Source organism: Amblyomma mixtum, chromosome 4 (genome assembly GCF_055824585.1).
Source record: "Amblyomma mixtum isolate Tamu chromosome 4, ASM5582458v1, whole genome shotgun sequence".
Taxonomy (NCBI): Eukaryota; Metazoa; Arthropoda; class Arachnida; order Ixodida; family Ixodidae; genus Amblyomma; species Amblyomma mixtum.
In genome coordinates this window covers 20,676,927-20,704,015 of record NC_143015.1, presented here as the reverse complement: position 1 = coordinate 20,704,015, position 27,089 = coordinate 20,676,927, and the positions used below count along the sequence as shown (strand labels likewise).

Genomic DNA, 27,089 nt, shown 5'->3' with positions numbered 1-27,089 from the left:
AAGCGTATTTGTGACACTGGCTTAGCTGATACTTTTAACAAATTTTTTATCCAGCAAGCTTCTCAGAATCAAATGGGCAGCAGTCAAGATTACACTGCATTCTTGAAAGGAAGCAACGGTTCATCATCACTTTTCTTGGCTCCGACAAACTGCGCAGAAGTTTTCTCGTGTATGAGCACAATTAAAAATAGCAAGTCAGTGGACACAAATGGCTTCCAAATAGCGCCCATTAAGCATGTTCTTCACCTTATATGCCCAGCCATTACGCACATTTACTATTTAATATTATCTTCCGTTGTATTTCCGAAAGAACTCCAAACTGCTCGAGTGATACCGGTATGTAAAAGTGGCAACAAATCTTTGATCCAAAATTACCGCCCTATATCTATATTACCGGTATTCTCTAAAGGTATAGAGAAGTTACTACATGGACTTTCAGCACGGTTTTCGAAAGAATCGATCCACAGAAACAGCGCTACTTACACAAAAAGAAATAATAATAGATAAATTTCAAAATAAGGAGCTAGTTGCAGGTATCTACATAGATTTCACAAAAGCGTTTGATTTATTAAGTCACAAAATTCTCTTACATAAAATGGAAACCTACGGTATCCGTGGAAAAGCACTAGACTTAATGGAATCATACCTCTCCCATAGAACACAGTATGTAGACTTTAAAAGCACCTTGTCCTTAGTACAGAATATCTGCACAGGAGTTCCCCAGGAAAGCATATTGGGTCCACTTTTATTTTTAATTTATCTAAATGATATTGTGCATTGTGAACCTGATAGTACATTTGTATCTTACGCCGATGATACTTCAGTGTTAATTTCCGGGAAATCAGAAGATGATATTGAAGAAAAAGCAGGTAGAACTATTAATGCATTAAATACATGGGCAAAAGCAAATTTTCTGAAGATTAATCCTAAAAAGACTAAAATAGTGTTGTACTTGCCGAAAGGGAAGGTATTGTTTAGGCCACTCAATGTATGTTTAAACCATGATCCTGTGGAGATAGTGGATTCTGTCAAAATCCTTGGTGTCATGTTTTCAAAACATTTGACTTGGAATGATCATGTGGATTATATGAGATCCAAAATATCTTCAGCTGTCGGAGTTATGTCGCGCCTGCGCACCATTCTTCCTGTCAAAATTAGGCTGTTGGTGTATAACTCTTTAATTCTATCTCTCTTACAATACTGCATTATCGTTTGGGGTACCACTGGTATCACGAACATGACCAAGTTACATCTTCTCCAAAAAAGAGCTGTGAGATGCATTGCTGGTGTTCCGTATTGTTTCCCTACGAGTGACCTCTTTTTAAAATATGAAATACTCCAGTCTTAGCTTTACACGAACACAGACTTTTAATGAGTTTCAAAAGTGCTTCCCGGTGCAATGAAAATTATGTTGGTAATTTGGCAGAACTTGCAAAAAACACCCATATTCCACAAACCAGAAATAAGTAAATGTGTCTAGTTCCTACACCTAGAGCATATTACTCACAACAATCTGTCTCGTATACGCTGCCAGTGCTATTAAATAACTTAAACAAAGAAATGTTTGACCCTTTCCAGCATTCAAATACTGTTATTAAGAAATTTTTCTGAACAATTTTTTGTCATGACGCTGCATGTATTTTTCTGCTGGTACTTTTTGCTTTTTTTTTCTCAAGGTGTGTTATTTTCTTTTGTGCTATAATGTATAGCGCAGAATTTATTACCGCTTGTCTGTTGCAATGCCAGCGTGAAAAAAGGGGCAGGACCTCTGTCAAGCTTCCGAGCTTTTAGTCCTGTCTCCTTCTCTAATACAGAGAAAATAAAAGGCTGATTGCTTGAACTGTTGTATATCGTCAGTGAAACACTTAACTAGATTTTTGTTTCCTTGCCGGCGTATTCCACCTGTTAACAAGCAAAAATACTTATATCCATGTCCTTTTACCGGCTATTGTTCCTGATACGAAGACATGTTCTTTGCATGTTGATTTTATTAGTGCGAAAGCTCTATTCCCATTGGGTAAACCCGGAGCGAGGTCTTGCTAATAGGATGTTGGAGCAGTATGTTGGTGGGATTGAGATAAGGGTTAGCTGTCACATTCGTGCTTTGTTCTGTCAAAAGCAAGCAAGTATTTTGATATGGCAACTTTAAGCACAATTTATTTTTGTATCTTTCAGTCGCATATCGCATACTGCATTGAGGCTTGGGGATTTACCTATCGTACTTACCTTAAACCTTGCATAATATTACAGAAGTGAGCGTTATGGTTTGTTAACTCGGAAGCACCGGGCGCCCCGTCCGGATCGCTGTTTAGGGACTCCAAAATAATGCCCTTGCTTAAACTGCGTGATTACGGCATCACTTTAGTGGTATAGCGGAGAAAGCCGCGACAGCGATCGCTTGCGCTGGCACCAAAGCTATATGCATTATTAGCCACAGTAAAACTGCAATCCAAAATTTCAGTAGAGGGAGGGTAAACCCCCTCAGCACCAAAATTTTAACACAAGGAGCGATTGATAGGACGATCAACATCATCTGGACCCCGGCGCACGAATCTGTCAGCGATAACGAGGCGGCCCACAGTACAGCTCGAGATCTCTACCTCCGAGCTGCACAGGAAGGGTCGGCTCAGGTGGAACATGATAGAGAAGGGCGATTAATCTCGTATCAAGAGATTACAGAACACTACAGGCAATGCCGGAGGTGTTTTCCCCCACCAAACACGGCGTTAAATAGGAGTCAGGCGACGGCGTGGAGACGCCTGCAGACTGGAGTATACCCAAACCCAGTACTAAATAAACATATCCTATCGGACTGCGAGGACGATAAATGTAAAAAGTGTGGGGCGAGAGGAACCCTCGACCATATAATTTGGGAGTGCACTTACTCCCCAGGCAGGGCGCAAAACATTAGCAGTAGGGAGCCTGGGAAACCTTGTTGAGGAGCTCGGACCCTGAGCTCCAACTCACTGCCGTCCAACTGGCAGAAGAGGCTGTCGGCGAAATCAACCCGGCCAGCATCGACTGTCGACCATCCCGTGCGGCTGGGCCGCTCCTAAGTCCCCTTCCCCGTAAAGGGGGGTGAGACAGAGTGGCCCAGGAGGTGTGGTCATTATCTGTTGGACAATAAAAGTTTTCAACTAACAACTACTGGTATACAGGATAATACACAACCACATTCCCTTTCCGTCGCCTATATTTTCTTAATCTCATAGAAATTCACACGCTGCGTCCGAAGGCAAATTTTTAATACCTTCCTCTCGTAACATCTAAGGCCACCGGCGCCTGAGGTACAGAGGTGTGAAAGCTTGGAATGATCTTCCCCTAGGCATTCTTCCTGCTTTCTATAGTTCTAACACAATAACCCTGAAGAAACCTTTTTTTTGGCGCTGGATATTTAATTATGTTATTTGCAAACTATAAGTAAAGGGCATTTGTTCATGGGTGTGTGCTTTACCCGTAAGGGTTAGCATGTGTGCAATGTGGATTATGCAGCGTATTTTGTTTGTGGTTTATGAAGTGCATATTGTTTACATTATGACCTTGTCTGCCTGCATTGCAGTGTTAGTTGTGCAATGTTGATGTGAAGAAGTTTTTGGTTTTTTTTAGCTCGAAGAGACGTGATTTGTTTTTCAAGTTTAGTATGTTTAGTGTGCGGTGTTGAGTTCGTGCGTGCCATCTTCCGCCTCACTTTGGAAGTAAGCGCTCGTGTTGGCCAAGTCTCTTTCTCTGTCCGTGTTCTTTTGCCCTTCTACGTGTCGGCTATGAACCAACTAGCCCAAAGGTCTGTGCTCCTGAGAACACCTGCTCCGGCAAAAGCCGCTGTTACAAGCTCAGAGTAACATGCCTAGCAGGGCCCGCGCGGCTCCCTGCCGACCCGTGTTCCTTTCAACTCCTTTCTGTAAATGCGCTGGGCTTCATGCAGTCACTTAATATTATAATGACTCAATATCAAGCCGTCTTATAAGCACTTTACTTGGAATCCGTGGAAACGTTTAGGGCGAAAGATACCGCACATGTCGGTTTAATCAGATAGCAGAACCAAGTTCAGCATCTTCAGGAATCACGAACACGACAAACGAGAATAACAAAGCTACACGCGCGCTGAACTGCGATATGTGGAAAACAAAATAGGAAGGTCATTCTTTTGCAGCCTAAGTTTTTAGAAACGTTCTGTAGAAAAGCTTCTGAGGATGAGCCTGTGGACGCAAATTTGCGATCGGGACACGAGCTCATAGACTGTATAGCCTGAGGTTCCTCTCTTAAATAATATATTTTCGTGCTTGTACAGCTCGTAGGCTTTGCTTTTAGTCCATCGCTGCTGCTTGTTTAGCATAGGCTATCGCCAACGTCAGCTTTAGAGAACGTCACAATACGGCTCAGAAGCAAGGCTCTTTAAACTTTGCGACAGGTTCTATTTGTAGAAGGACTTTAAAAGCATTTGGGTGCATCGTAGAATAAAGAATTCAAGAACGTTTCCTCTCTGTAAAAGCCGAAAAAAAATGGAATGTAAACGTTCGTATAGTAACAAAACCCCCTGCTGCCTACATAAACGGATGATGAGCCTCCTGACAACAATATTCAACACCATTTTCCGTGATGGCTTTGGGACCATTCAGTAGAAAATAATCCACACAAGGTGTCTGCAATGTTGCTGCCTACACAAAATTACCAATAGCGAGAAAAAACGGAAAAGCAGTGTCCGCTAACTTGAATTTTTGTCTCGCAGAACTTGTATTCATTTTGACTCTTGCAATGCAAGTTACCAGTGTAGTGAAATGCCACTCTTGGAACCAATCTGTCACTCGTTGGCTCTATTTCTGGTCGCCGGACTACACCTTCTGCATCGGTTACCGAGACATGGAGGAAATGTGCGTTGACGTCTGGGCTCGGCGTTGCTTTCACGTACCAGTATTTAATCCTCGTTGGCATGGCGCTTGCAGCTGTATAAAGGCAGTAGGGCATCAGCTTCGTGAATGTCCCGTGTTTAGCGCCGGAAAACGAACACTAAACATCCTGTGCCTCACACCGCCTCGATTTCCGTCCACTGAAGGAGAGTAAAATATTTCAGCCTTAGTCACTATGATCGGCCGTCTTGAAGGCTTGCAAAGCACTGCTTCCCTTCATGAGGGCGTTGCGACTGCGTTACCAATACCGATATAGCACCCCGTCCCTTTGTTTTTTCCTCTTGCGTCCGCTGTTTTCTTCCCCCTAGTGCATGCTAACCAAGTGGAACAGCCTTCTCGGTGCCTTTCCTCTTTCTCTCTCTCTCTTTCCCTGCCAGTAGCGATCATATCAGCATATTCTACTCTGCTCGCTGAGAATGGTATTAGAGCTGTTTTACGTGACAATCCACATTGCGGCAATTCTAAATGTGAGTAATAATCTACGACGCTGTTCTGCCATTAACTTTTCGTGATCAATATTTCCCCTCTTTTCGAGAAGCCTAACATGCGATCTCTTCTCTCAGCACCTGGTACCGATGCCGCAGTTGCGAGTCAAACCTGAACATCTTTGGCGCGGTTTACTCACTCAACACAGAATAGCTCCGCCGCCACTAATTCGAACTGCTAGAGTTTAAACGACAGGTGGACTGAACAGCCCGTTGCGCGGATGCTTTGAATCTGGATTATTTTTTTCCTGCTTAGTAATAAAGTATAGTAAAAAAGGAGTAATTACTCATTGGCATCCACCCAAGCGCAGCCATAAGGCTACAAAGGAAAGGATGTCAATGAGTAATTATTCCTTTATTACAAATCAACTCCACCTTGGGGGGATTACCTTAAACATTTGACCAACACTGTTCCCACTTCGAGTAACTAATCAATTCGCTCTTGCCCTACCATAAGCTTGCCGTCCCGGATAGCTCAGTTGGTAGAGCGACTGCCCCGGTGAGGCGGTGGTCCCGGGTTCGCGAACCCCGGACCAGGACGAATTTTTCTTTAACTGCGAAATTTCCGAGAAAGCTTTATGGCTTTCCTTTGTAGCCGTATGGCTGCGCTTGGGTATATGTCAATGAGTAATTACTCCTTTATTACAAAGCTATTCCACCTTCGGGGATTCCCCTAAACATTTGAGCAATAAAGTATAGTCTTCTGCTCATTGCACTATTATCGTCGACCTCTACAGCTTAGTGCAAAATGTTGCATGTAGTATTTGTTGGATGCAATAATTGTTGCATTTGCTTTTACCTGATAAAGTATTGAAAACAGCCATGACATCCCAGACACCCTGTGTGTTTCGTTATCTTTTATTACCATACAAAATTAACACTTCTCTCAGTTGTTAACCGAACAAAATGATTTCCAATGGTCGTAATCCAAAGTACGGCTCAAAATGACGGCGAAAAGGCCGCGTAAAAAGGTTGCCAAAAGAAAAAGCAATACAAAACATTTGTCTCCGGCACTTCTTGCTTCCAGCCGCAATTTTCAACGCTTCACCGAGTTTCTCTTTCAACGCACTTGGTGCGAACCTCGCTGACAGCGGTGTGAACAAAAACGCACACCGTGACGTCCCTTAGCTGGCGGCACAGTGAGTACAGACACAAAACGCCGTCCACTCTGCGGTGGTTTGGGCGCGGTTTGCACCAGGGATAGTATTCGGGGCTCACTGGTGCCTGTGTGTCCAAGTCCCCACGCTCACGCGCGAGGACACACCTCCTTTGAGACGTCCACAAAGTTCCGAGCCTCTTCGTCCGTAGCACAGCACAACTTTCAGTCACTAATTCGTACACATGGAGCAAAAAGTTCTGTATTTCGCTGGGTGCAGTTGGTGTCGACCGCATGTCCTTCGTACCCAGTCGTGCTTCCAGACCCCTCGGTATGTCTTGGTAGGGCTTCTGATTCGAGCAAACTATGCAACAGAGTCACCTAAGAGAGCCGTACATAAAAACGAGTTTGAATAAAGTTCGGTTATTTAAAATAAACTCATTATTGCGAAAAACTTTTATCGCGGCTTATGTCGCCACAACGGGCAAAAGCGTGAGCTGCACCAATTGCTCCATAACCTCCTGATATTCACGAGTGCACAAAAATTCGCTAAGAGATCAGAGCAGTTTCTTATGCCAAAAACACATGTAGCATTGGTCACATCTCTTCAAGCCTCACGGTCTTCATTTCTGCCTTGTCGAGCATTTAAACCACAGAGAAGCTAAAATATCTATTTTGCTCTACGTAGAACTGTAGACTCCCGAACTTTGTGAGAGTCAAACAACAATGCTCAAAATGAAACAGTAATTTGCTCTCACTTCACTTTGGAACACACTGCCATTTTCAGTGAAGAACTTAACCATCATTACACCTCTTTAAGAAGACAAGTATACTGCAGCATATTTGACGTTTTTATCATCCCGCTTCTATATGATTTTTGTACTGCTGTTGATATTAAGTTTTTCCTTTTCATTGGTGATCTCTTCCTTCTCTTAACGTGATGTACGCATTTCGCTGTACATTCCTTTATTATTTCTCAATGTCGAATAGATTAACGAGGTCCCCTGCACAGTTTTCTGACTCTAAGACACTCGCCTGCATATTTCACATTTTCGAACCATTTTTGCATAAACGTACAAGAATGCAACTTTGAGGTATATTCACGACAATAATTATTGTTGGGATATGACAGTAGTAGATGCTTGTTTAATTTCGTGTGTATATGTCACCCTTGACAACTGCCACAACTAACGACGTGGCACTTGGCTGCTTTTTCTCTCAGATTTTGCCTAGGCCACATTTTGTTGTACAGAAAGTAAATAAAGTTCAATTTCTTTTTTTTTCAAGACATTGTGCAATAAAAATAAAGAGGCCTTAATTTTTTTGTATAGAAAAACCAATACTACAATCTGAAGCCTTCATGCAAAGGCGGATGATATAAGTACAGTGATACAGGTTGTGGAATTCTGCGACAATATTACGCTTCTGTAGCATTGAAAGAAGGGTAAGTAATTCCATACACGCATGTGTACATTTTACTGAGACATTAATCCAGTCGATGGAAAAACCACCCGGTGTTGGTTAAAATGTATTGTTTGGTGCGAATTGCGCTCACTCGGAATAAAACGTGTCGAGTCGGTGGCTGTCGCCAATGAAGAGGCAAGAGCATATATATGATGAAGTTGTAAGTAATGATAAATGACATTTGGAAATGCCGATGTTCTTTCTTTTGCTTCTTCTTGGTCGGACAAGCACAATTTCATAATATTTCCTTGCACACGATCGGTAGCAGTTACTGCCTGCCCGCACCTTTACCTCACGAGAGCTTTGCACGCATGTTCTGGGATATTCGTGAAATTGTACAGTTTAGGGCACGCCATTGAATACAGAGGTCAGTAATATGCACATCAGGAATAGAGGCAAAGCAAACTCCATCCCCTTTTCAACGCGTTCAAAGTGGTTTGAGCCGTTCAAGTATTTCGGCTCCTGCCTTGAACTCCGCGTCGCTTCCTCTAGTTTGAAGCACCAAGAAGACGTCTTCAGACTCTCTTCCGCAAAAACAGCGTCCGCTCGTCAGCAGCCATCTCTGGACACCGGCGCGTCTAAGGAACGCGAAAAGTGATCAGCTGTTCCCTAGGTCGGGAATCCTATCCCGAATGACGTCACTGCGAAAAGGTGGGGTTCTTCCCGCGTCTCGGTACGCCACGGGCAAGCGCTGTAGTGCCCCTTGTAAGATGTGAATTCCCGTTAGGCAGTCGAAGCAGGTCACAGCATCAGTGCTTTCTTTGTTGGCAGAGACCCACATGAGTCGGTGCTCAGAAGCGGTGCCTTCCGGCGCGGCATCGCCGGAACACAGAGAACACGAAGCACACCAGGACGCCGACGCACACGGTGAGCCCGACGCCGATGATCCACCAGTAGACCTGGACGGTGGCCCGGTCGGCGGCGCAGAGCAGGGCGTCCTCGTCGGCGGCGCCCTTGAGCAGCTCGTCGGCCGGTGGACGGCTGGCTGCGTCGGGCAGCCTCTGCGGGCAGTTGGGCACGCCGTTGCAGACGAGCTCCTTCTTGATGCACACCATGCTGGTAGCGCAGAGGAACTCGCACTCCTTGCTGAGGGAGACCAGTGTGTCCGGGGTGGAAGGCGTGGGCAGGATCTTCACCTGGGTCCACCACAGCGAGAAGTTGGTGGTGGCAGCGTCCGCTGACCGGAACTCCAGCGGCACCTGAAACGAATCCAGAGAGCAAGTCATACAAAGCGGGAAACATTATAACACGCAGTCGTCCACATCGGCCCAACTAAGGAAACCGCTGAGCAAACACCTTCTACACATCCCTTCATTAGCTCTGTCCAGAACCATATCCTACCTGCAAACTTCTAATACTTTGTCGCAAAACAGAGTCTACGTAATACTGAGTTTACTCGCAAAACAGAGTCTACGAATTACTGAGTTTACAAGAGTAAGGTGACCGGGCCAGTTGTTGCCACTTTGTGGGAAAGGAGCGCACATTTTAGCGCCCGTCCTGTGTGTCTCCCTGTGTCCGTCTCTTTTTAGCGCTATGTGGCAAGTGAACCGTCACCAACTCGCCTAACCTTCCACCCTGACATAACAAGGACATGAGGAGGAGACAAGATGCAACCGCTGATAGAGATTTACGAGTATAAACAAAACAAAACATTTTGAAGAAATAAAACAAAAATTGTGCAGGGTGTGTTGCTGGGCAAGTTGGCTTGATATTCTGAGCCCTGTACCGCTGGCATACGAGGAAAGAAGGAACGACAAGACACGCAATGCGCTGAACAAGCAACTTTAACACCAAAGGAGGGCGATCCGCACGTTTTTATGCAGTACCCAAGAAGCCAGTGGTTGTATGGCACATGCGAAATTCAAGGCAAAAAGGCAATAAAACCAGAATAAATAGGGGAAGTGGGCAGGAGCATATTGAACCCACCCCGCACAGAAGCAAAAGCGCAACAGGGATTCATCCATTCTGGTCAGCCAGGTATCAGGCACGCCCCGAGTGCACAAAAACTGAAGAGCGGCAGTCAGTGGGAGAGAGGGAAAGCCATAAAGAAAAGAGTTGGTAAAAAAAGAAACCTACACGCGCCGGCTGACCAGTGCGGCTTGGGGATGACAAATAAAAAATATAACAATAAAATATGAAAGGCAATGATGCGGAAGACCTTAAAAGCTGAGAAGACGACGTGAAGACGTACATAAAGAGAACGAAGTAAAAGGGCGGTTGGAAAGGGGGAAGAATTGACAACTTAAAAGCAAGCGCTGAAAGCTAACCGAAAAAACACGGCCCAAAACGATGCGATGCAAGCCTTCAATGAACACGGCCAAAAAAGGAGGATGAGGGCTGACCATAAAACCAGCCTAAAAGAACAAAGATGACTAAACATATGAAAGGGATAAAAACTAGAAAAAATAATAGAAGTAGCGTCCCCAGAATATTTAAACAGAAGTGGCGAATGGGCTGGGGAGTGACAAGGAGCCACGTAAGGAACCAAGGCGCCAAGAAATCACAGTGGCTGGGAAAGAAACGCAAACTCCTTTTCTAACAAAGGCGTACTGACGCGTATGTCTTGTTGGTACAACCTGTCTTAATTATCTCCCAAGTGAGTTGGTTGCTGCTCTTTGCCAGTATTTTTGTTTCCTTATACACCAAAGGGCGCCGGTGACAAGGACTAGTCACGAACGTGGACGGCTAAGTTGCTAGAATTAGAGTTGATGTCGAGCAGCGCTGAAACTTACGAAAGAATCACGATGCCTAACACAGCATTCGCGAACTTTTTCACCGGAACCGTTCACTCTCCTCCAGAGTCTACAGAGGCGGTGAGGGTCTGAAAAAACAATGTCTGCTGCTACTTTTCGTCCAATCCTTTTAAGGTTGCGGGAAACCTGGTGTACGTAGGAAATAATGGAAAGTTTTTTGCTGCGTGCCCTTGCATGCGACGGGGGGGGGGGGGGGGGGGGGCCGTTTGTACACTGCATTTTCTTTAACACTTTTTCAGCCACCGAGACTACAAGCACCAGCGGGTATCTGGATTGACACAGCCTCTGCACCTGGTTTTGAAAACTGGTTTCCTGACAGAGCTGACAGGACTTGGTGATCGTATTGTTAAAAGGAGACTGGACTGTGTTTCGCTTGACAAGTTTCGAGTGGACGGAGAGATAGGGCAGAACATGCTTGCTGCCCCTACGCTAGAACATGTTGTGGCGAAAAAATCAGCTGTAGTTCGAGGAAGCGGATGGAACCATTTTCCGGTGTCTCGTGCTTCGAAACCGGGGGCGATACGGTTTCACTAAGCAGGTCTAATACCTCCCGAAAATCTGGCAGAAAGACATCGTTTAGACAGTCTCAGAATATGTGATAATCGTCCACATATCTAAATATTCTAAGAACTGGCAAATTTTTAAGTTTCCCATTTAATGCTCCGTCATGCATACCCAGATACAGGTAACTGAGGATGGCGGCGATACCAGACCCGATGCAAATGCAAAGCCGAAAGTTGGGCAAGTTGGATTCTGTTCATGCTGTAAAAATAGCGCACAGGGAACACAAGGGACGGAAAGGAAACGACGCAGACAAGCGCCATTAGCGCTTGTCTGCGTCGAACATTACCCCTAAATTTTTGCAGAAAAACCGGGCCAATGCCTTCCTTGGGTTCTCCATAGATGTGAAAGACATGTACTACTCGATTCCCCAAATGTCCTCGTCCAGTGTGTAAACGGTCATGCTGCTTTTCCAAATGCATGCCGTTTTTCTGTCCGTGGATTTCTGGAACTTCTTTCTACCTACCTCAAATCCGTCTACACCGATTAGAATGGGGCTCTGTTTATCCAAAAACGAGGCATTTGCATAGTGTTTTGTACCGCTTCTATCATGAGTGACCTGTACCTGGTTCAGTAACACGTTCTGCTGGGCGAGTTGGTTCATCTTGGTAAAGTAAAGGCTTTTAGCGCAAAACGACTAAGAAAGGACGGGGATAGAACACAGGCACAAAGGAGCGCTACTCTCAACTAAATTTATTGCCAGATGAAACAGTCATTTTATACATTGGTTCCAGTACATAATCTGCTCACATTGCGAAGACTGCGTACATGCGCACACGCCTGACGAAGCTGTCAAGCACACACCTTGTAAGATAATCCTATCTAATAATTCGTACTCGTTAGAGTACAACTTCACCGAGGGGCTGCTGACACACACAGATCCCTTCTTCCTGATGTGGAACACCTCTGTCAACACCCGAGAAGCCTCGTCATTGCCTGTTCCGATAACCCGTGTATCTTTTAGCAATGGCACGCATGTCCCTGCCCTATCACAGGATCTACAATGAACAGCCAAGTTTGTTCCAGTCCCCCGCTCAAGGCATCTTTCGTGTTCCCGCATGCGCTTATTCAAACAACGTCCAGATTGGCCAATATACACTCTTCCACAACTGAGGGGTATCTCATAGACGATTCCAACATTGCAACCAACATATCTGAACTGGTGCTTCGTTAGGCATCCCTTATTCATCTTCTCACCATTCACTCTAGGGCATAGGCTTTTCAGCTTGCAGGACGCTGAAAAAACAACTGGAATGCGGTATTTGTTGGCCACTTTTGTTGGCCACTGGAAAAAACTTGGCTGTTCATTGTAGATCCTGTGATAGGGCAGGGACATGCGTGCCATTGCTAAAAGATACACGGGTTATCGGAAGAGGCAATGACGAGGCTTCTCGGGTGTTGACAGAGGCGTTCCACATCAGGAAGAAGGGATCTGTGTTGTCAGCAGCCCCTGGGTGAAGTTGTACTCTAACGAGTACAAATCATTAGATAGGATTATCTTACAAGATGTGTGATTGACAGCTTCGTCAGGCGTGTGCGCATGTACGCAGTCTTCGCAATGTGAGCAGATTATGTACCGTATTTACTCGCATAATCCTCGCACTTTCTTTCGCAGAAAATCGGTGCGAAGTTAGGGGGTGCGATAATTACGCGGGGAAAATTTTTGAACAATGCTTTGGAGTGCTGAAAGCAAATGTAAATATGCTGTGAACCGGGGTTCTCAAGCCAGCTATTGTAAATTTAACCAAAACTTCAATTGCAAGCAGGACTTACGTTTGTAATAAAACCACAGAGACGACAAACACTAGCAGCAGAAACACTTTATTTGCGAAGGCTGGCCGCCCGCAACATCACCATCACTCAGAGTCCGCGGAGTCCACGTCGACATTGCCATCGCTATCGCTGGTCGCTGCTTCGTCGGCTTCCTCAGCTTCACCCTCTACATCTTCGTCCCACACCAAGTGGTCTTCTGTCGCGTCCAGAGCGTTGGAAATGCCAGTTTTCTTGAAACTCTTCACGACCACGTCAGCGCCAATCATGCTCCATGCATCTGCTACCCAGCTGCACAGCAGCTCCACAGATGGCCTCTTTATCTTGCCACCCGGCGTAAGAGCGTGTTGGCCTTCGGCCATCCATTCTGCATACAGCCTCCGAACGTTATCTTTGAACGGCTTGTTCAAAGACACGTCCAGAGGCTGCAGCATCGATGTGAGGCCACCTGGTATTACTGCGATGTCCGTACGCAATTCCGTCAACTTCGCGCGAACAGAGTCCATGAGGTGACCGCGGAAGCTATCAAGAACGAGAAGCGACGGACAAAGAAGTGCTCCCGGTCGCCGTGCCCACACCGTCTTCAACCAGTCGATCATCAATTCTGCCGTCATCCAACCTTTCTCTTGCACCCGCACGTGTATTCCGGAGGGCAGCTTTCCTTTTTGCAGGGTTTTCCGCTTAAAAATCACATATGGTGGCAGCTTCCGCCCGTCCGCAGTCACGCCTAGCATGACCATGCATCGTTGTTTTTCGGCACCAGTCGTCCTTATGTGCACATACCGCGCACCTGTCTGCTCCACTGTAGTGCTTCTCGGCATATCAAAATTGAGGGGCGTTTGGTCCGCGTTTCCGATATGGGAGAGCAAGAAGTTTTTTTCCTGCCGAATTCGTATCACGAAGCGATGGAAATCCACAATCTTGTCTTCATAGGCTGCAGGTAGCCGCTGGCAAAGCGTCGTCCGCCTCATGAGCGAAAGTCCATTGCGCCGCATGAACCGCGTGGCCCACCCGTTACTTGCCCGGAAATCTTGCGCCGAGATGCCTTCTTTCCTTGCAATTACGCGCGCCTGGTTCCGCATCAGCTCTATTGACACGGCGCAACCATCCGCCCGTAGAGCCTTAATGTAGTCCAGGAGTGCAGTTTCAACCCCAGGAAACTTTCCCGTCTTCGGACCACGGAAGGCACGCCGAGTCTTGCTGGTTGCCTTGAGCTTGTCGTGCTGCCGTCTCCAGTAGCGGACACAAAACTCGTTGACTCCGAAGTGTCTGCTGGCAGCGCGGTTGCCGTGCTCCAAAGCGTACTCGACAGCTTTATCATTAGTTTGGTAATGCTATATTTTGATAGTGCATGCACTTTTCCTTAGTTCTGTCGAGTGATGTTGGGGATGCGATGATTATGCGAGGAAAAAAAAATTCCAATTTTCGATAGGCAATGTGGGGGGTGCGAGCATTATGCGAGTGCGAGCATTATGCGAGTAAATACGGTACTGGAACCAATGTATAAAATGACTGTTTCATCTGGCAATAAATTTAGTTGAGAGTAGCGCTCCTTTGTGTCTGTGTTCTATCCCCGTCCTTTCTTAGTCGTTTTGCGCTAAAAGCCTTTACTTTACCAAGATGTACCTGGTTATGCATGACAGAGCATTAAATGAGAAACTTAAAAATTTGTCTGTTCTTAGAATATTTAGGTATGAGGAAGATTACCTCCTATTCTTAGACGGTCGAAACGATGCTTTTCTGTGAGATGTTAACAAGGTTTTAGACGTTTTTAGTGAAACCCTGTCGCCCGTTGTTTCGACGCCCGAGGCACCAGAAAATGGCTCCAACCACTTCCCCGAGTTAGAGCTGCTTTTTCGTGGCAACACGTTTGCTGGATGTTCTAGCCTAGGGGTAACATGAATGCTCTGCCCTACCACTCCGCCCACTCCAAACTTGTCAAGTGAAACGCATTCCAGTCTGGTTTTTAAGTCCTGTTACCACTATCACGAATCCGGTTTTCAGAACCACGGGCAGAGACTGTGTTAATCCAGATACCCGCGGTTGCTTGTAGTATCGGTGGCTGAAAAAATGTGAAGAAAATGCAGTGTACAAACACCGCCCCAGTCGCGTGCAAGGGAACGCAACGAGGAATTCGCCGTTATTCCCTACGTTCACCAGGTTTCCCGCAAACTCAATAGGATTGGACGATAAGTAGGAGTGGACGTTACTTTTTCAGCCCCTCACCGCCTCTCTAGACTCTGTAGGAAAGTGAACGGTTCCGGTGAAAAAGCTCGCGAATGCTCGGTTAGGCATCGTGATCCTTTCGTAAGTTGCAGAGCAGGAGTTGTGTACTCAGTCCGTCTGTCTTGCGGCGGAGAATAGATCGGCCAGACTGGTCGATGTATGAATAAGAGGCAGCTCGACCTCAACTCTAAATCTAGCAAACTTAGCTGTCCACGTTCGTGACTGCAGTCCTTGTCACCGGCGCCCTTTGATGTATAAGGAAACAAAAATTCTGGCAAAGTGCAGCAACCGATTCACTCCGGAGATAATTGAGGCAGGTAGCATCAAGACATACGCGTCAAAACGCCCTTAATAGCGTTGTCAGAAAGGAAGTTTGCGTTTCTTTCCTAGTCATTGTAATTTCTTGGCGCGTTGGTTCCTTACGTGACTACTTTTTACACCCCAGCCCATTCGCAGCTTCTCTTTAAACATGCTGGAGACTCTACTTCTATTCTTTTATTCTAGTTTTCATCCCTATCATATCTTTAGCCATCTTTGTTCATTTAGGCCGGTTTTACGGTTAGCCCTCATCCCTCCTTTTTGGCCGTTTGATAGAAGGCTTGCATTGCATCACTTTAGGCCGTGTTTTTTCGGTTAGCTTTCAGCGCTTGTTTTAATTTGTCAATCCTTCACCCTTTCCCACCACCCTTTCAATTCGTTCTCTGTATGTACGTCTTCACGCCGTCTTCCCAGCCTTTAATGTCTTTCACATCATTAAGTTTTGCATATCATTGTTTTTTTTTTCTTTTTTCTCTGCCATCCCCACGCCGCACTGGACTGCACGCGCGTGTAGGTTGATGTTTCACCAACTTTTGTTATTCTGTCTTTCCCTTCTCCCATTCACTGCTGTTCTTTAGTTTTTATGCACTTGGAGGCGTGCCTGACGCCTGGTCGACGAGAATGGATCAATCCCTGTTTTCGCTTTTTTTTTTTGCTTCTGTGTAGTGTGGGTTCGATATGAGCCTGCGCGCTTCGTAGGCCGGATGGAAGCCGCAACTTCAGTAGTAAGGTGGAAAGTTGGGCGAGTTGAATCTTATTCATGATGAAGTTTAGCGCCAAAAACGAGGACAAAGTAGGAGTGAAGACACAACACGAGTGTTGTGTCTTCACTCCTACTTTGTCCTCGTTTTTGGCGCTAAACTTCATCATGAAACCGCAACTTCAGATCGGGGCCAAGGATTTCTCGAAGAGTATTTGCAAAACATGGCTGGTGATTTCCTTGGTGCATTTCAGTATCTATTCCCACAGGAGATCGCTTTTCTTAATCATTGATGATATCCCGAATGTATGCCTTGTCATGTTTGCACCGCAGTTTTCCCTTCTATGCTTTATATTGCACCCCTCTTTCGCAATAAACCATTTGCTTGTTAGTTCAGCGCATGTGTCTGTCTCATATAAAGGTATCTTTACCGAATACGACCTCAAGGCAAATATAAGGAACATTTTTTTCTTCAGTTCGGTTTTATTTCACAACTTCCATCACCTGGTCCCGCATTTGTGACCATAGTGGTTTGTCAGAAGTTTGTGGGCGCAGGATAGGGTTAATAGCACGGATATCAGAGCAGCCTCTTTCGAGAATAGACACTGTCAAGCTGATGATGCTGATATATGCAAGAGCCTCTTCAAACTAACAAAAACCGCAAAAAATGAACAATTCCAAGTGGCTGCACGCGAATGAACCATTTATGTTGTAAAGTTATTTAGAGTTGTAAAGTTATTTGTTCTAAAGTTGTAAAGCTGTTGAAAAGTTATTTAGTTTTTTAGAGAACCTGCTAACACGTCTTCAGTTTTGGTGTGCTCGAATGCCGGACTAGATGATAAAAGTGGAGCAGCTTCAGCCGTGATATATTTTTATTTCATTCTTCATTTGCAACTAATATCCCAAGCCAAGACCCCCAACCCTAATTTTCTCTCGCATAAAGCGTGTGCAACAACGTCCTTCCAACGGTATCGGTGCAAGGGCGGTATCAGTACCTCTATTTTCATTACTTGTCGGGATTCCCAGCATGTCTTTCAACTCGTATTTCAGTGCTAGCAGTCTTTTTCGAAACTAAGGGCAATGCGCATGGAAGAACTCTTTCGAGCCTCCGCGAGGAAAATTTCTCCAGATTAAATCTAAAAGAACCCGCTGCTCGAAGGAAAGGCGATGCGAAGCGCACCGCCTTCGCACTATAGCCTCGACCCAATTAGCCTCGCAGCCGTCCTTAACCATCGTCTGCCCTGGTTTGCCCCGCTGCGATTGGGGCAAACAGCCGTCACCAACGACACTAATGCGCTCCCTTACGCTAACATCCTTATCGCGCACCGCGGAGGCCAAAGCCGCAGGCGGCAGAACAAAGATGGGGCCGGGCTTTGTTGGAATCGGAGCAGCAGCTCGGAGCGATGCGACGTAGCAGCGCTCCTTGTGGCCATTGGGCTCAGCCTGGCGAGGTTAAGTTGATTACCGTGATGACGGCGACGCGGCTCCTTCGCATACGGTGTCCCATTGCAGTCGTTACCCTGCATGCGAAAGCAGCCTCGCCGCCGCCTTTCCGGAGCGCACTTCTTCGCTCTGAGGAGCTCCTCGCTCTTTCTCTGGCGACCTCGTTGAAATTCCTGCTGCGCCGGCTCAATAGAGTCTGCGCAGGTTGAATTGGAAGACCCAAGCAGTCTCTGGCCCATAGTTAACATGACAACCATAGGCTAATTTGGGGCAGACGTTATTAATTTTTTCTTTCCAGTACATATCACACGCCAAAAGGAGACCAACATACTTGCATTGGGAAACCCTCAGCAAATTTGTATTGTTGATACTTAGTGCTATGTGTTCGTAATTTATGTTCTAGCTGCGCGAGTCAAACACGGTATACTTTGTTTTCTCAGTATAAATAGTTACCTACTTTTAAACCACTGTGAAACATCGCTAAGATCCTCATTCATATTACATTGTAGATTTTCAAATTATCTCCTCTAAAACTAATGCAGAGTCATCGGGATATATTATAGCTTTGGAGTATTTCAACGTTAATGGAAGATCAATAATATAAAGGACAAAAAGCAGCGGCCAAGCAGGGAACACTGCGGAACACCTAGATTAATTTTTGGCGGTAGTGAGGTTAAAATGTTCACAACAACGTACTGTTTCCATCCTGAAAATAACTAGTAATTAGATTATAAATATTCCGTCTGAGACCATAGTTTCCATTTTCTGTTGCAGTACTTTGTGATAAACTGTACCGAAAGCTTTTGATACGTCTAAGTATACTACTATGGCAAGTTTGTTATATATGCAGTGCAGTATTTATGACCTCATGGAAAAAACAGCGCACACAGCACAGAATATTCATGAACCCGTGACTGCGAGAACAGATCTCCTTTAAGAGGCACTCAGCGGGACCAATAGGCTGTTTTTTTTCTTTTTTCATGGTATTTATTATACATGTTTATGTGCAGAAAGGATATATATATATATATATATATATATACACACACACACATACATACATACATACATACAGGGTTTGTCCTGAAAGCAGTAGGACTCATTTTTTTATAAACTTTATTCATGGCAATAGTGCAAACGATTAGAATTTTTCAAAGTAGCACCCTTCCGCATCTACACGCTGCTGCCAATGAGTTTTCCAGTTTTCGTAGGCCTACAGGAACGCCTGAACCGGAAGGCTGTTTAGCTTCCTCGTCGCGGCCTGTTGAACCACCTCTAGCGATCCGTGATGTTTCCCCTTGAGCGTAGATTTTAGTCTCTGGAATAAAAAAATGTATGGCGGAGCCACGTCGGGGCTGTAGGGGCTGAGGCAGCGTTGCCTGCTAGTGCTGGGCATAAAATCGGGGTCCTCATTCACATGATGAAGAAGAGCCTGGCAGATAGCTTTCCGGTTGGCCTTTTGCTCCTTTGGCAACACTCCCGGCACCAATTTCACGGACACTTTCCTCATGACTAAGTTTTAAGGAGGAAGCCTTTAATGCCTCATCGTTGTAGGCAGGAGATGTCGACAGAAATGTCACGCTTTTCAATTGATCTTTCGAAATGGTCGTCATGTCACAGTGCCCGAATTTCAAACGGGGCCAATTGTACTTGGCTAGTAACCATGCAACCAATTAAAGGAAGAAAATGCATGCTTGTGCATTTGAGCTATGACCAAAACATTTTTGTATTATTCACATTTTTTTCACAATGTGATTGCAGTTATACTCCACGATGATTTAGTAATTTTTGACGGTGCTTTCTTTACTACATTTATCATTCACTGGCGATTCATACTGAGGTGTGTGCCGCTGCGATGCGCCAATCAGAATGTTCCCTCCCCGCGTACGTTCCCTTATAAACTGTGTCTTTTGCCTGTACCCCATCACTCTGACGAAGGCCAGACCCTGGTCGAAACGTTAGAATAAAGTTGTTGTTTTTCTACCGTGTGTCAACCGAATTACGTTTATATATATATATATATATATATATATATATATATATATATATATATATATGTGTGTGTGCGTGCGTGTGCGTGCGTGCGTGTGCGTGCGCGTGCGTGCGTGCGTGCGTGCGTGCGCGCGTGTGTGTGTGCGCGCACAAAAAATATTTACAGAGGACCTAGGTAGGCGCTACGTGGCACAAACATGATAGAAAAAACACAACTCTCAGATCATGAATGGCAGTTTACCAATATCCCTCAAGAGAAAAGTATACAGCAGATGTATCTTACCGGTAGTCACCAAGGGGGAGACAGAAACGTGGAAGCTAACAAAGAGGCTTCAGCTTAAGTTAAGGACAACGCAGCGAGCTATGGAAAGAAAAATGTTAGATGTAACGTTAAGAGATCGGAAGCGGGCGGAGTGGGTCAGAGAACAAGCGCTGGTTAATGACATCCTAGTTGAAATTAAAAGGAAGAAATGAGCTTGGGCAGGACATGTAATGCGAAGGCAAGATAAGCGCTGGTCCTTAAGGGTAATGGAGTGGATTCCAAGAGAAGGCAAGCGTAGCAGGGGGCGGCAGAAAGTTAGATGGGCGGATGAGATTAATAAATTTGCAGGAATACAGTGGCCGCAACAGGCGATGGACAGGGTTAATTGGAGACATAGGAGAGGCCTTTGCCCTGCAGTGGGTGTGGTCAGGCTGATGATGATGACGATGATGAGAACAATTAACTTCATTTCATACATAGCAGGAAATGCTGCACTCATAGCATACATACATAGCATACATAGCAGGAAATGCTTCTCACATTGCAAATCACGCTTGGTACGAGATCGAACACGGGCGCCCCTGTAGCGTTCTCCATCAAATCTTTGTAACTCACTTCTGAGACTAGTAAATTCATCCGTATATAAGCTAGGTGCTTCGCATTACAATTCATACAGGTTGCACAAATTTCTCCCTGAGTGTTTGATGCTGATTGTTGCTGTGAAAACACCTCACGGTACCAATTTTTACTGCTGTAGCATGCACTTCCTGCTCAAACATTTGCCAAGCGGCGAACAACGGCATCCTGCTCGATAAACAGGATTCCAGTTTCGAGCGGACGCGAATGACAAGTTCTTCATCATTAATTACGGATGAGTTCAGCTCCCAAAGCGCCCATTTCGGCCTAAATTTTCAACAACCACTGCCTCCGGGTGAGAATGAAGCTGGTGCAGTGTCAAAGACCAATCCTTGGAAGACACGTGCAAAAGATGCATTCAAGGAGAGGGCTGAGTCGGGCTGGTTGGTTCATGTTGAATGGTACGGCAAAACAGCGCTGACGGACGGGACTGAAGAAGATGAGACAAACACATGCGCTGAACTAATGGTTGTTAGTTCATGTGTTTGTCTCATCTTCTTCCGTCCCGTCCGTCAGCGCTGTTTTGCCGTACCATTCAAAAAGATGCATAAATTCGATCGAGGCGAGCGTGAGGATGGCCCTGAATGCGTGTGAATGCGTGTGTTGGGTAGGCTGTCGTCGCAGCCAACACGCCTAGAGTTAAACTGCGCCACACACTCGCGCTTTGGATTGCAGAGCGTCGCCTTCATCAACTGGAATCTTGTTCGTCCCGCGGCACTGCCTGCTCAGCGTCGTTTTCTACGGAGCACAAATCCGTGTTTTCGCTCAGATTAGAATGTAGTGAACATTACCTGTATTTTTTTTAAACTGATTGCTCCAAAATCAGTTTTCATGGTGACAGCAGAGCGCAAAAGACGGGGAACCAGAGTAAGAAATACAGGACAGGCACTGACTCGCAACTAAAGGCTTTAATTGCTAAAACCTTCTTATATGAAGGAAACAGGCTGAAAGATAGACCACAAAACACACACAAACCAAAACTACAAACTAAAAACCCTTGAAAATGCGCACGACAGTCATGCGTTATGAAGAAAATTCATCTCAGGAAACTGATGGTTTGCTGACGCGATTTCGCTCGTCATTTTCAATGTGGAAAGCCTGAACCACTTCCCGTGTAGTCTGATCATTGTGCTTGTACAGCACTCGTGCGCGATGAAAAAAAAGCACTGCACTTTTTCTTTTTCTTTTTCATCTCTTCACATCCTATAGACAATGCCGCACGAGTGCTGTACAAGCACAATGATCAGACTACACGGGAAATGGTTGAGGCTTCCATATTGAAAATGACATGCAAAATTGCGTCAGAATGCGATACGTTTCCTTAATTGATAAGGAGATGGTTGGTTGGTTCATGGGGTTTAACGTCCATAAAAAAAATGAAAGCGACTAAGGCTATGAGAGACGCCGTAGTGGAGGGCTCCGCAATAACGCTTGACTGTCGTGGGCATTTTCAAGGGTGTTTTTCGTTTTTCGTTTTGGTTTGTGTGTGTTTTGTGGCGTATCTTACTGCCTGTTTCCTGAAGGTTCTAGCAAATAAAGCTTTTAGTTGCGAGTCAGCGCCTGTCTTGTGCCTTTCTTACTCTGGTTCCCCGTCTTTTGCGCTGAGTTGTCACCATGAATCTTTACCAACTAGCCCTGTTGAACGTCTTGCAATTCACTCTTACCTATAATCACCATTCTTCCACAACAAAAGTTTTCTCAGGTGTCCCGCAGCGCTGGGTTCTCGGCCAACTTCAGTTGTCAACCTTCATAAACGATCTACCTTTATGCTGCAGTGGACGTAGATTGATCATAATGATGTTTTCACGACCCCTGCTGGGCATCCTATGGGCGGTACACTTTTCGTGTGCCGAAGTAAGGCGGCGACGTGGCTTCAGCGTGGTCATGGCGGTTGTTTCCGTGCTTATTATGCTGCGCACCGCGCTTCAAACTTCGGTGGTCGCGTTATCCAAGCGATGGAAGATGCAAACGAAGCGCTCCATGAACAGTTCTCGCACGAACACGGCAACCCACCTTGGCGCCCTTGCGGCTGCTCTGCGCTACGTGCAAGCACGAACGCTGAGCTCGCGAGGACCTCGCAGACGTCAGCCCGAAAGTACAAGAACAAAAAGGTCTCAGGGCGTCCCAGGCTCGCGCGGCAATAGCGATGTGCGAGCGAGTTCTCGCAAATTATGCAAATCTCGTTTGCCACACGAGTTTCAAAAAAGTACAATGAAGAAATGAAGAATGCATGAAAGATTCCACGGAGCATCTTTCCTCCAAAGCAAAAACAAGGCAAACATAAAAATCCCCGCTGGTAGCAGGAAGAAGCGTAGGGAGAAATGGTGCTGGCGTAGGCGGGGGATGAAGCAAAAACGCGCAAGCCGATGCTGAGTTCAGACTCATGCTTTGAACTGCGGACTGCAATTTGTACCTGGCCCGGCAGAAGGTAAAAGAGGACCTTTGCGTATGCTTATTCTCGACGTGCAACAGGTCGATCGCTGACAAAGGACAACAGCTTGCAAAGAAACACGCAAATGCGCAGAATGCATTGTTCGAAGATAGCACCACAAGCAACATAGAAGCGAAAGATGCGTGGGACAAAAGTGAAAGAATGACCTGAACGAAGCTAACGAGGGAAAAGCATTCTGTGGGCCGTTTGCAGATGGACCACACAGTACATGCCCAGATGGATACAAATGAGCTGCATAAGAGTTTAAAATGACAGGCCTGCAGAAAACTTCGTCGCGCAAAGGCGGCGCCACCATCGTATAATGCGCATGAGCTGCACGTTCAATCATTGAACCGATGTGGAGATTTCTTGGGTGGTCCCGGCAGTGGCCGCCACCTTGTTTTGAAGTTCCCTGTACGCAGGCACACATGCAGGATAACAGGGGCCTGAGAGTTCACGGACAACGAAATTAATGTGAATGGATCCGCAGTAAACATTTGTAAGAAATGCTTCAAACATAGGGTGTTGACATTCGGAGCAGAGTCGTGAAGATATATGGTTGGAGTGAAAGTGGGTGTAGCAAAAAGTGGAATGTGCACTGAAATGTTTAAGTTTAAAGAAAGCACTTTCAATGGTTGTAAGACTAGGAACAAATCCATGGGAAAAAAATGCACAGCGTGCTCTGACGACACCTTCTATCAGACAGCTTCAAGAAGCAGCTTCTTAGCATCCATGCAGCCTTCCGTGGCTTTGGAAGGGGACTTTGCGCTGCTCCGCCGTCCGGCTCAATTATTGTCCGAGGATGAGCGATAAGCCTGCGTGTCCTCTTTGTGGAACTGTTTAAACAGAGAAACTGGCGAGTTAGCAGGCTATCGGACCGGTACCGCTCGGGTAGCTCCCGTCTTGGCTTCCTCTACATTCCCCGCTTAAAATCCTAAAGCATTTCAAGGCTATGTGGGCCGGGTCGTGTTACCAAAATGTGTCCGCAAAACGTGTCCGCTGCAGTTGTGACGTTCTCATAAGAAGTAGCATCGAACAAGTGGCTGTAATCGAAATGGGGCTGATGAGAGGATGGTGCACAAAAAACATTATGTCGATAGGATGATTACTTAATTATTTAGAGCCAAACATGTAGAAAATAACTCCGAAATAGCGCGGACGTCGATATTGTCACGTTGTAGTGACGGCAGTCCAGCGGTCAGTAGGACACCAACAAGACCTGGAAACGAAGTTGTTTATTTGTGCTGACTTGCGCCCGCAAAATTACTGAATCACTCGGCGGCGGCGTAAGCAACAAACGTGCTCGTCAGTCATCGAACTACGAATGTCCGCTGCTCGCGGCATCGTTCAATTTAAAGCCGGCAAGGAAACTTTGAGATAACAGGTCGAGACCATCTAGAGTAATCTGGAAACACGTAGATGCAGCTCTTCATGGCTGTGATCAATCGAGAATAGTCCGATCGCTTCAGGCGTCACGAACAAAAATGCTAACACCCCTTTCCTGCGGCATTGAGCGCGAATGAACGGACACTACAATGACACGTGGCATTACCCCCCTCCCAAAGAAGCATCGTCTCGATGCTTTAAAATGAAAATAAACACGGAGAATGCAAACTTCGAGCCCTTTAGCGTTCATAATATGGCTTCAGGCGTACGACATGCACGACTTCCAGGCGTGTGCGTCGTCGTTAGATGCTGTCGTGCCGTTGGGGATGACTTCATAGTCGAGGTCACCGATGCGACGGAGAACCCTGTACGGGCCAAAGTAGCGTCGCAGCAACTTTTCACTCAATCCACGGCGGCGAACTGGCGTCCATATCCAAACACGATCACCTGGCTTGTAATGCGTGTCTCGTCGGCGCAGATTGTAGCGTCGGGCGTCGGTCTGCTGCTGGTCTTGAATGCGAAGCCACGCAAGTCTTCGGGCTTCCTCTGCGCGATGAAGGTAGGCGGCGACGTCGAGGTTGTCTTCGTCGGAAACATGCGGGAGCATTGCGTCGAGTGTTGTCGTGGGCTTCCTGCCATATAGCAGCTGAAATGGGGTAAACCTGGTTGTCTCCTGGACGGCAGTATTATAGGCGAAGATTACGTAGGGCAGAATGGAGTCCCACGTCTTGTGTTCGGCGTCGATGTACATGGACAGCATGTCTGCGATGGTCTTATTCAGACGCTCTGTGAGTCCGTTGGTTTGTGGATGATAGGCAGTTGTCTTCCGATGGCTTGTCTGGCTGTAGTTTAAAATGCCTTGAGTCAGCTCCGCTGTAAATGCCGTTCCTCTGTCTGTGATGAGCACTTCGGGGGCGCCGTGTCGCAGGAGAATTTGTTCGACAAAAAATTTTGCAAGTTCAAATTCAAATTTCAAATTTCAAATTCAAATTCAAATTTATTTAGCATCAACAATGATGTTACAGAACTCGTGATGCAACGGGGTGCTAGCAAAAAGCCTGTAACGGCTTGACAAAGGCTAGCACCCCGTTTACAAAGCAATACAGCAGGGGACAAAAAGTGATAGCGATATAAAGAAAAGCAAAAATATATATGGCGACGGCTTTACATAATCCTAAAAACATGTTAAGTGATAGGGCTAACATTGCGGGTTCATAATTGTAAGTGTTAATGTCTTGGAGGTGACTTGGAGGTGTTATCAGAAGAGTTAAGAGCATGTGGTAGTGTGTACATCAGCATTTGGCGGCCATAGTTAGTACGGGTGTGAGGAATCTTCCATGTCTGACTGCTTCGTGTGCTATATGCTTTCGCAAACGGAGACAGGGTCGCAAGGTTTTCAAGGAAAGGGTCATTATTTAGATGAAAGGCATGATGACGTTTTAACAGAAGTGCATTGAACAGATTTGGTAATGGTTGTAATCTAAGGTCATCAAAAAGAGGTTTTGTGTGGGCGTCATTGGGTTCATTTGAAATAATTCTTACAGCTTTTTTTTGCAGTCGATAGATTTTGGACAAGTTTGTGTACGTTGTGGTGCCCCATATCAAGTAGCAATACGATAATGTGGATGTGAAAAGGGAGTTATACAAAAGTAATTTAATGTGCTTAGGAAGAAAGTTGCGAAAACGTGCAAGAATACCAACTATTCGGGATAGTTTGGAGTGAACGAGGTCAGTATGTGCGTTCCACTGCATATTCTCATGAAAAAGGACACCTAGGGTTTTTATTACTGGTACCACCTCTATGACTGAAAGACCAAGTTCCAGGATAATATTTGAATTAACTGGTTTATTTTTAGGGCGAAAAAGAACTGATTTTGTCTTCGAGACGTTTATAGTTAAGGAATCATTTAGACACCAAGTGTTCAATACATCAAGTACTGCATTCGCTTTCTTTACAAGCAGGGGTAAACTGTGATGGGAGAAAAATAAGCTTGTGTCATCGGCATAAATAACAAATGATGTATTTAAATCTATGTTAACAAGGTCATTAATATATAGGTTGAAAAGTAGTGGCCCGAGAATACTTCCTTGCGGAACGCCATGTAGCAATGGTTTGAAGCTGGAGCAAGAGTTACTTATGTGCACCCTTTGTTGGCGGTATTGTAGGTAGGATTTAATAAGAGAAAGGAAACAGCCTCTGAAACCATAATATTCCAATTTTGTTAATAGTGTAACGTGATTTATTTTGTCAAATGCCTTTGAATAGTCTATGAAAATTCCAAGTGAATACAATTGGTGTTCAAAGGCGTTAAGAATGATTTCTTTTTGCACTAGCAAGGCGCTTTCTGTAGAGTGTTTTTTGGTGAACCCAAACTGATACGGTGTCATAATCTGATGCTTGGTTAAAAATGAGCTCATTCGTACGTGTATTAGCTTCTCAACGACCTTGGAGAATACAGGAAGTATTGAAATTGGCCTGTAGTTAGACATGTTACATTTCTCACCACCTTTAAATATGGCAGTAACTTTGGCCACTTGGAGCCGGCGAGGAAATTGGCCGCATGAAAATATTTGATTAATGATGTACTCTAAAACAGGGGCTATAATAGTAGCAACATGTTTAAGTGGCCGAATCTCCAAACCATCTACATCAGTACTGGTA

General features: G+C 45.5%; 1 protein-coding gene across 1 annotated transcript in view; it reads right to left on the bottom strand.

The window, feature by feature from the left end:
* Positions 1-7,089: 7,089 nt before the first annotated feature.
* LOC149345829 (uncharacterized) overlaps positions 7,090-27,089 on the bottom strand; it is a 214,213-nt gene continuing 194,213 nt past the window's right edge. The window contains exon 10 of the mRNA XM_089586238.1: positions 7,090-9,148. Within this exon, the coding sequence (XP_089442364.1) occupies positions 8,741-9,148 (408 nt within the window). The 3' untranslated portion in view covers positions 7,090-8,740. The remainder of the gene's footprint in view (positions 9,149-27,089) is intronic.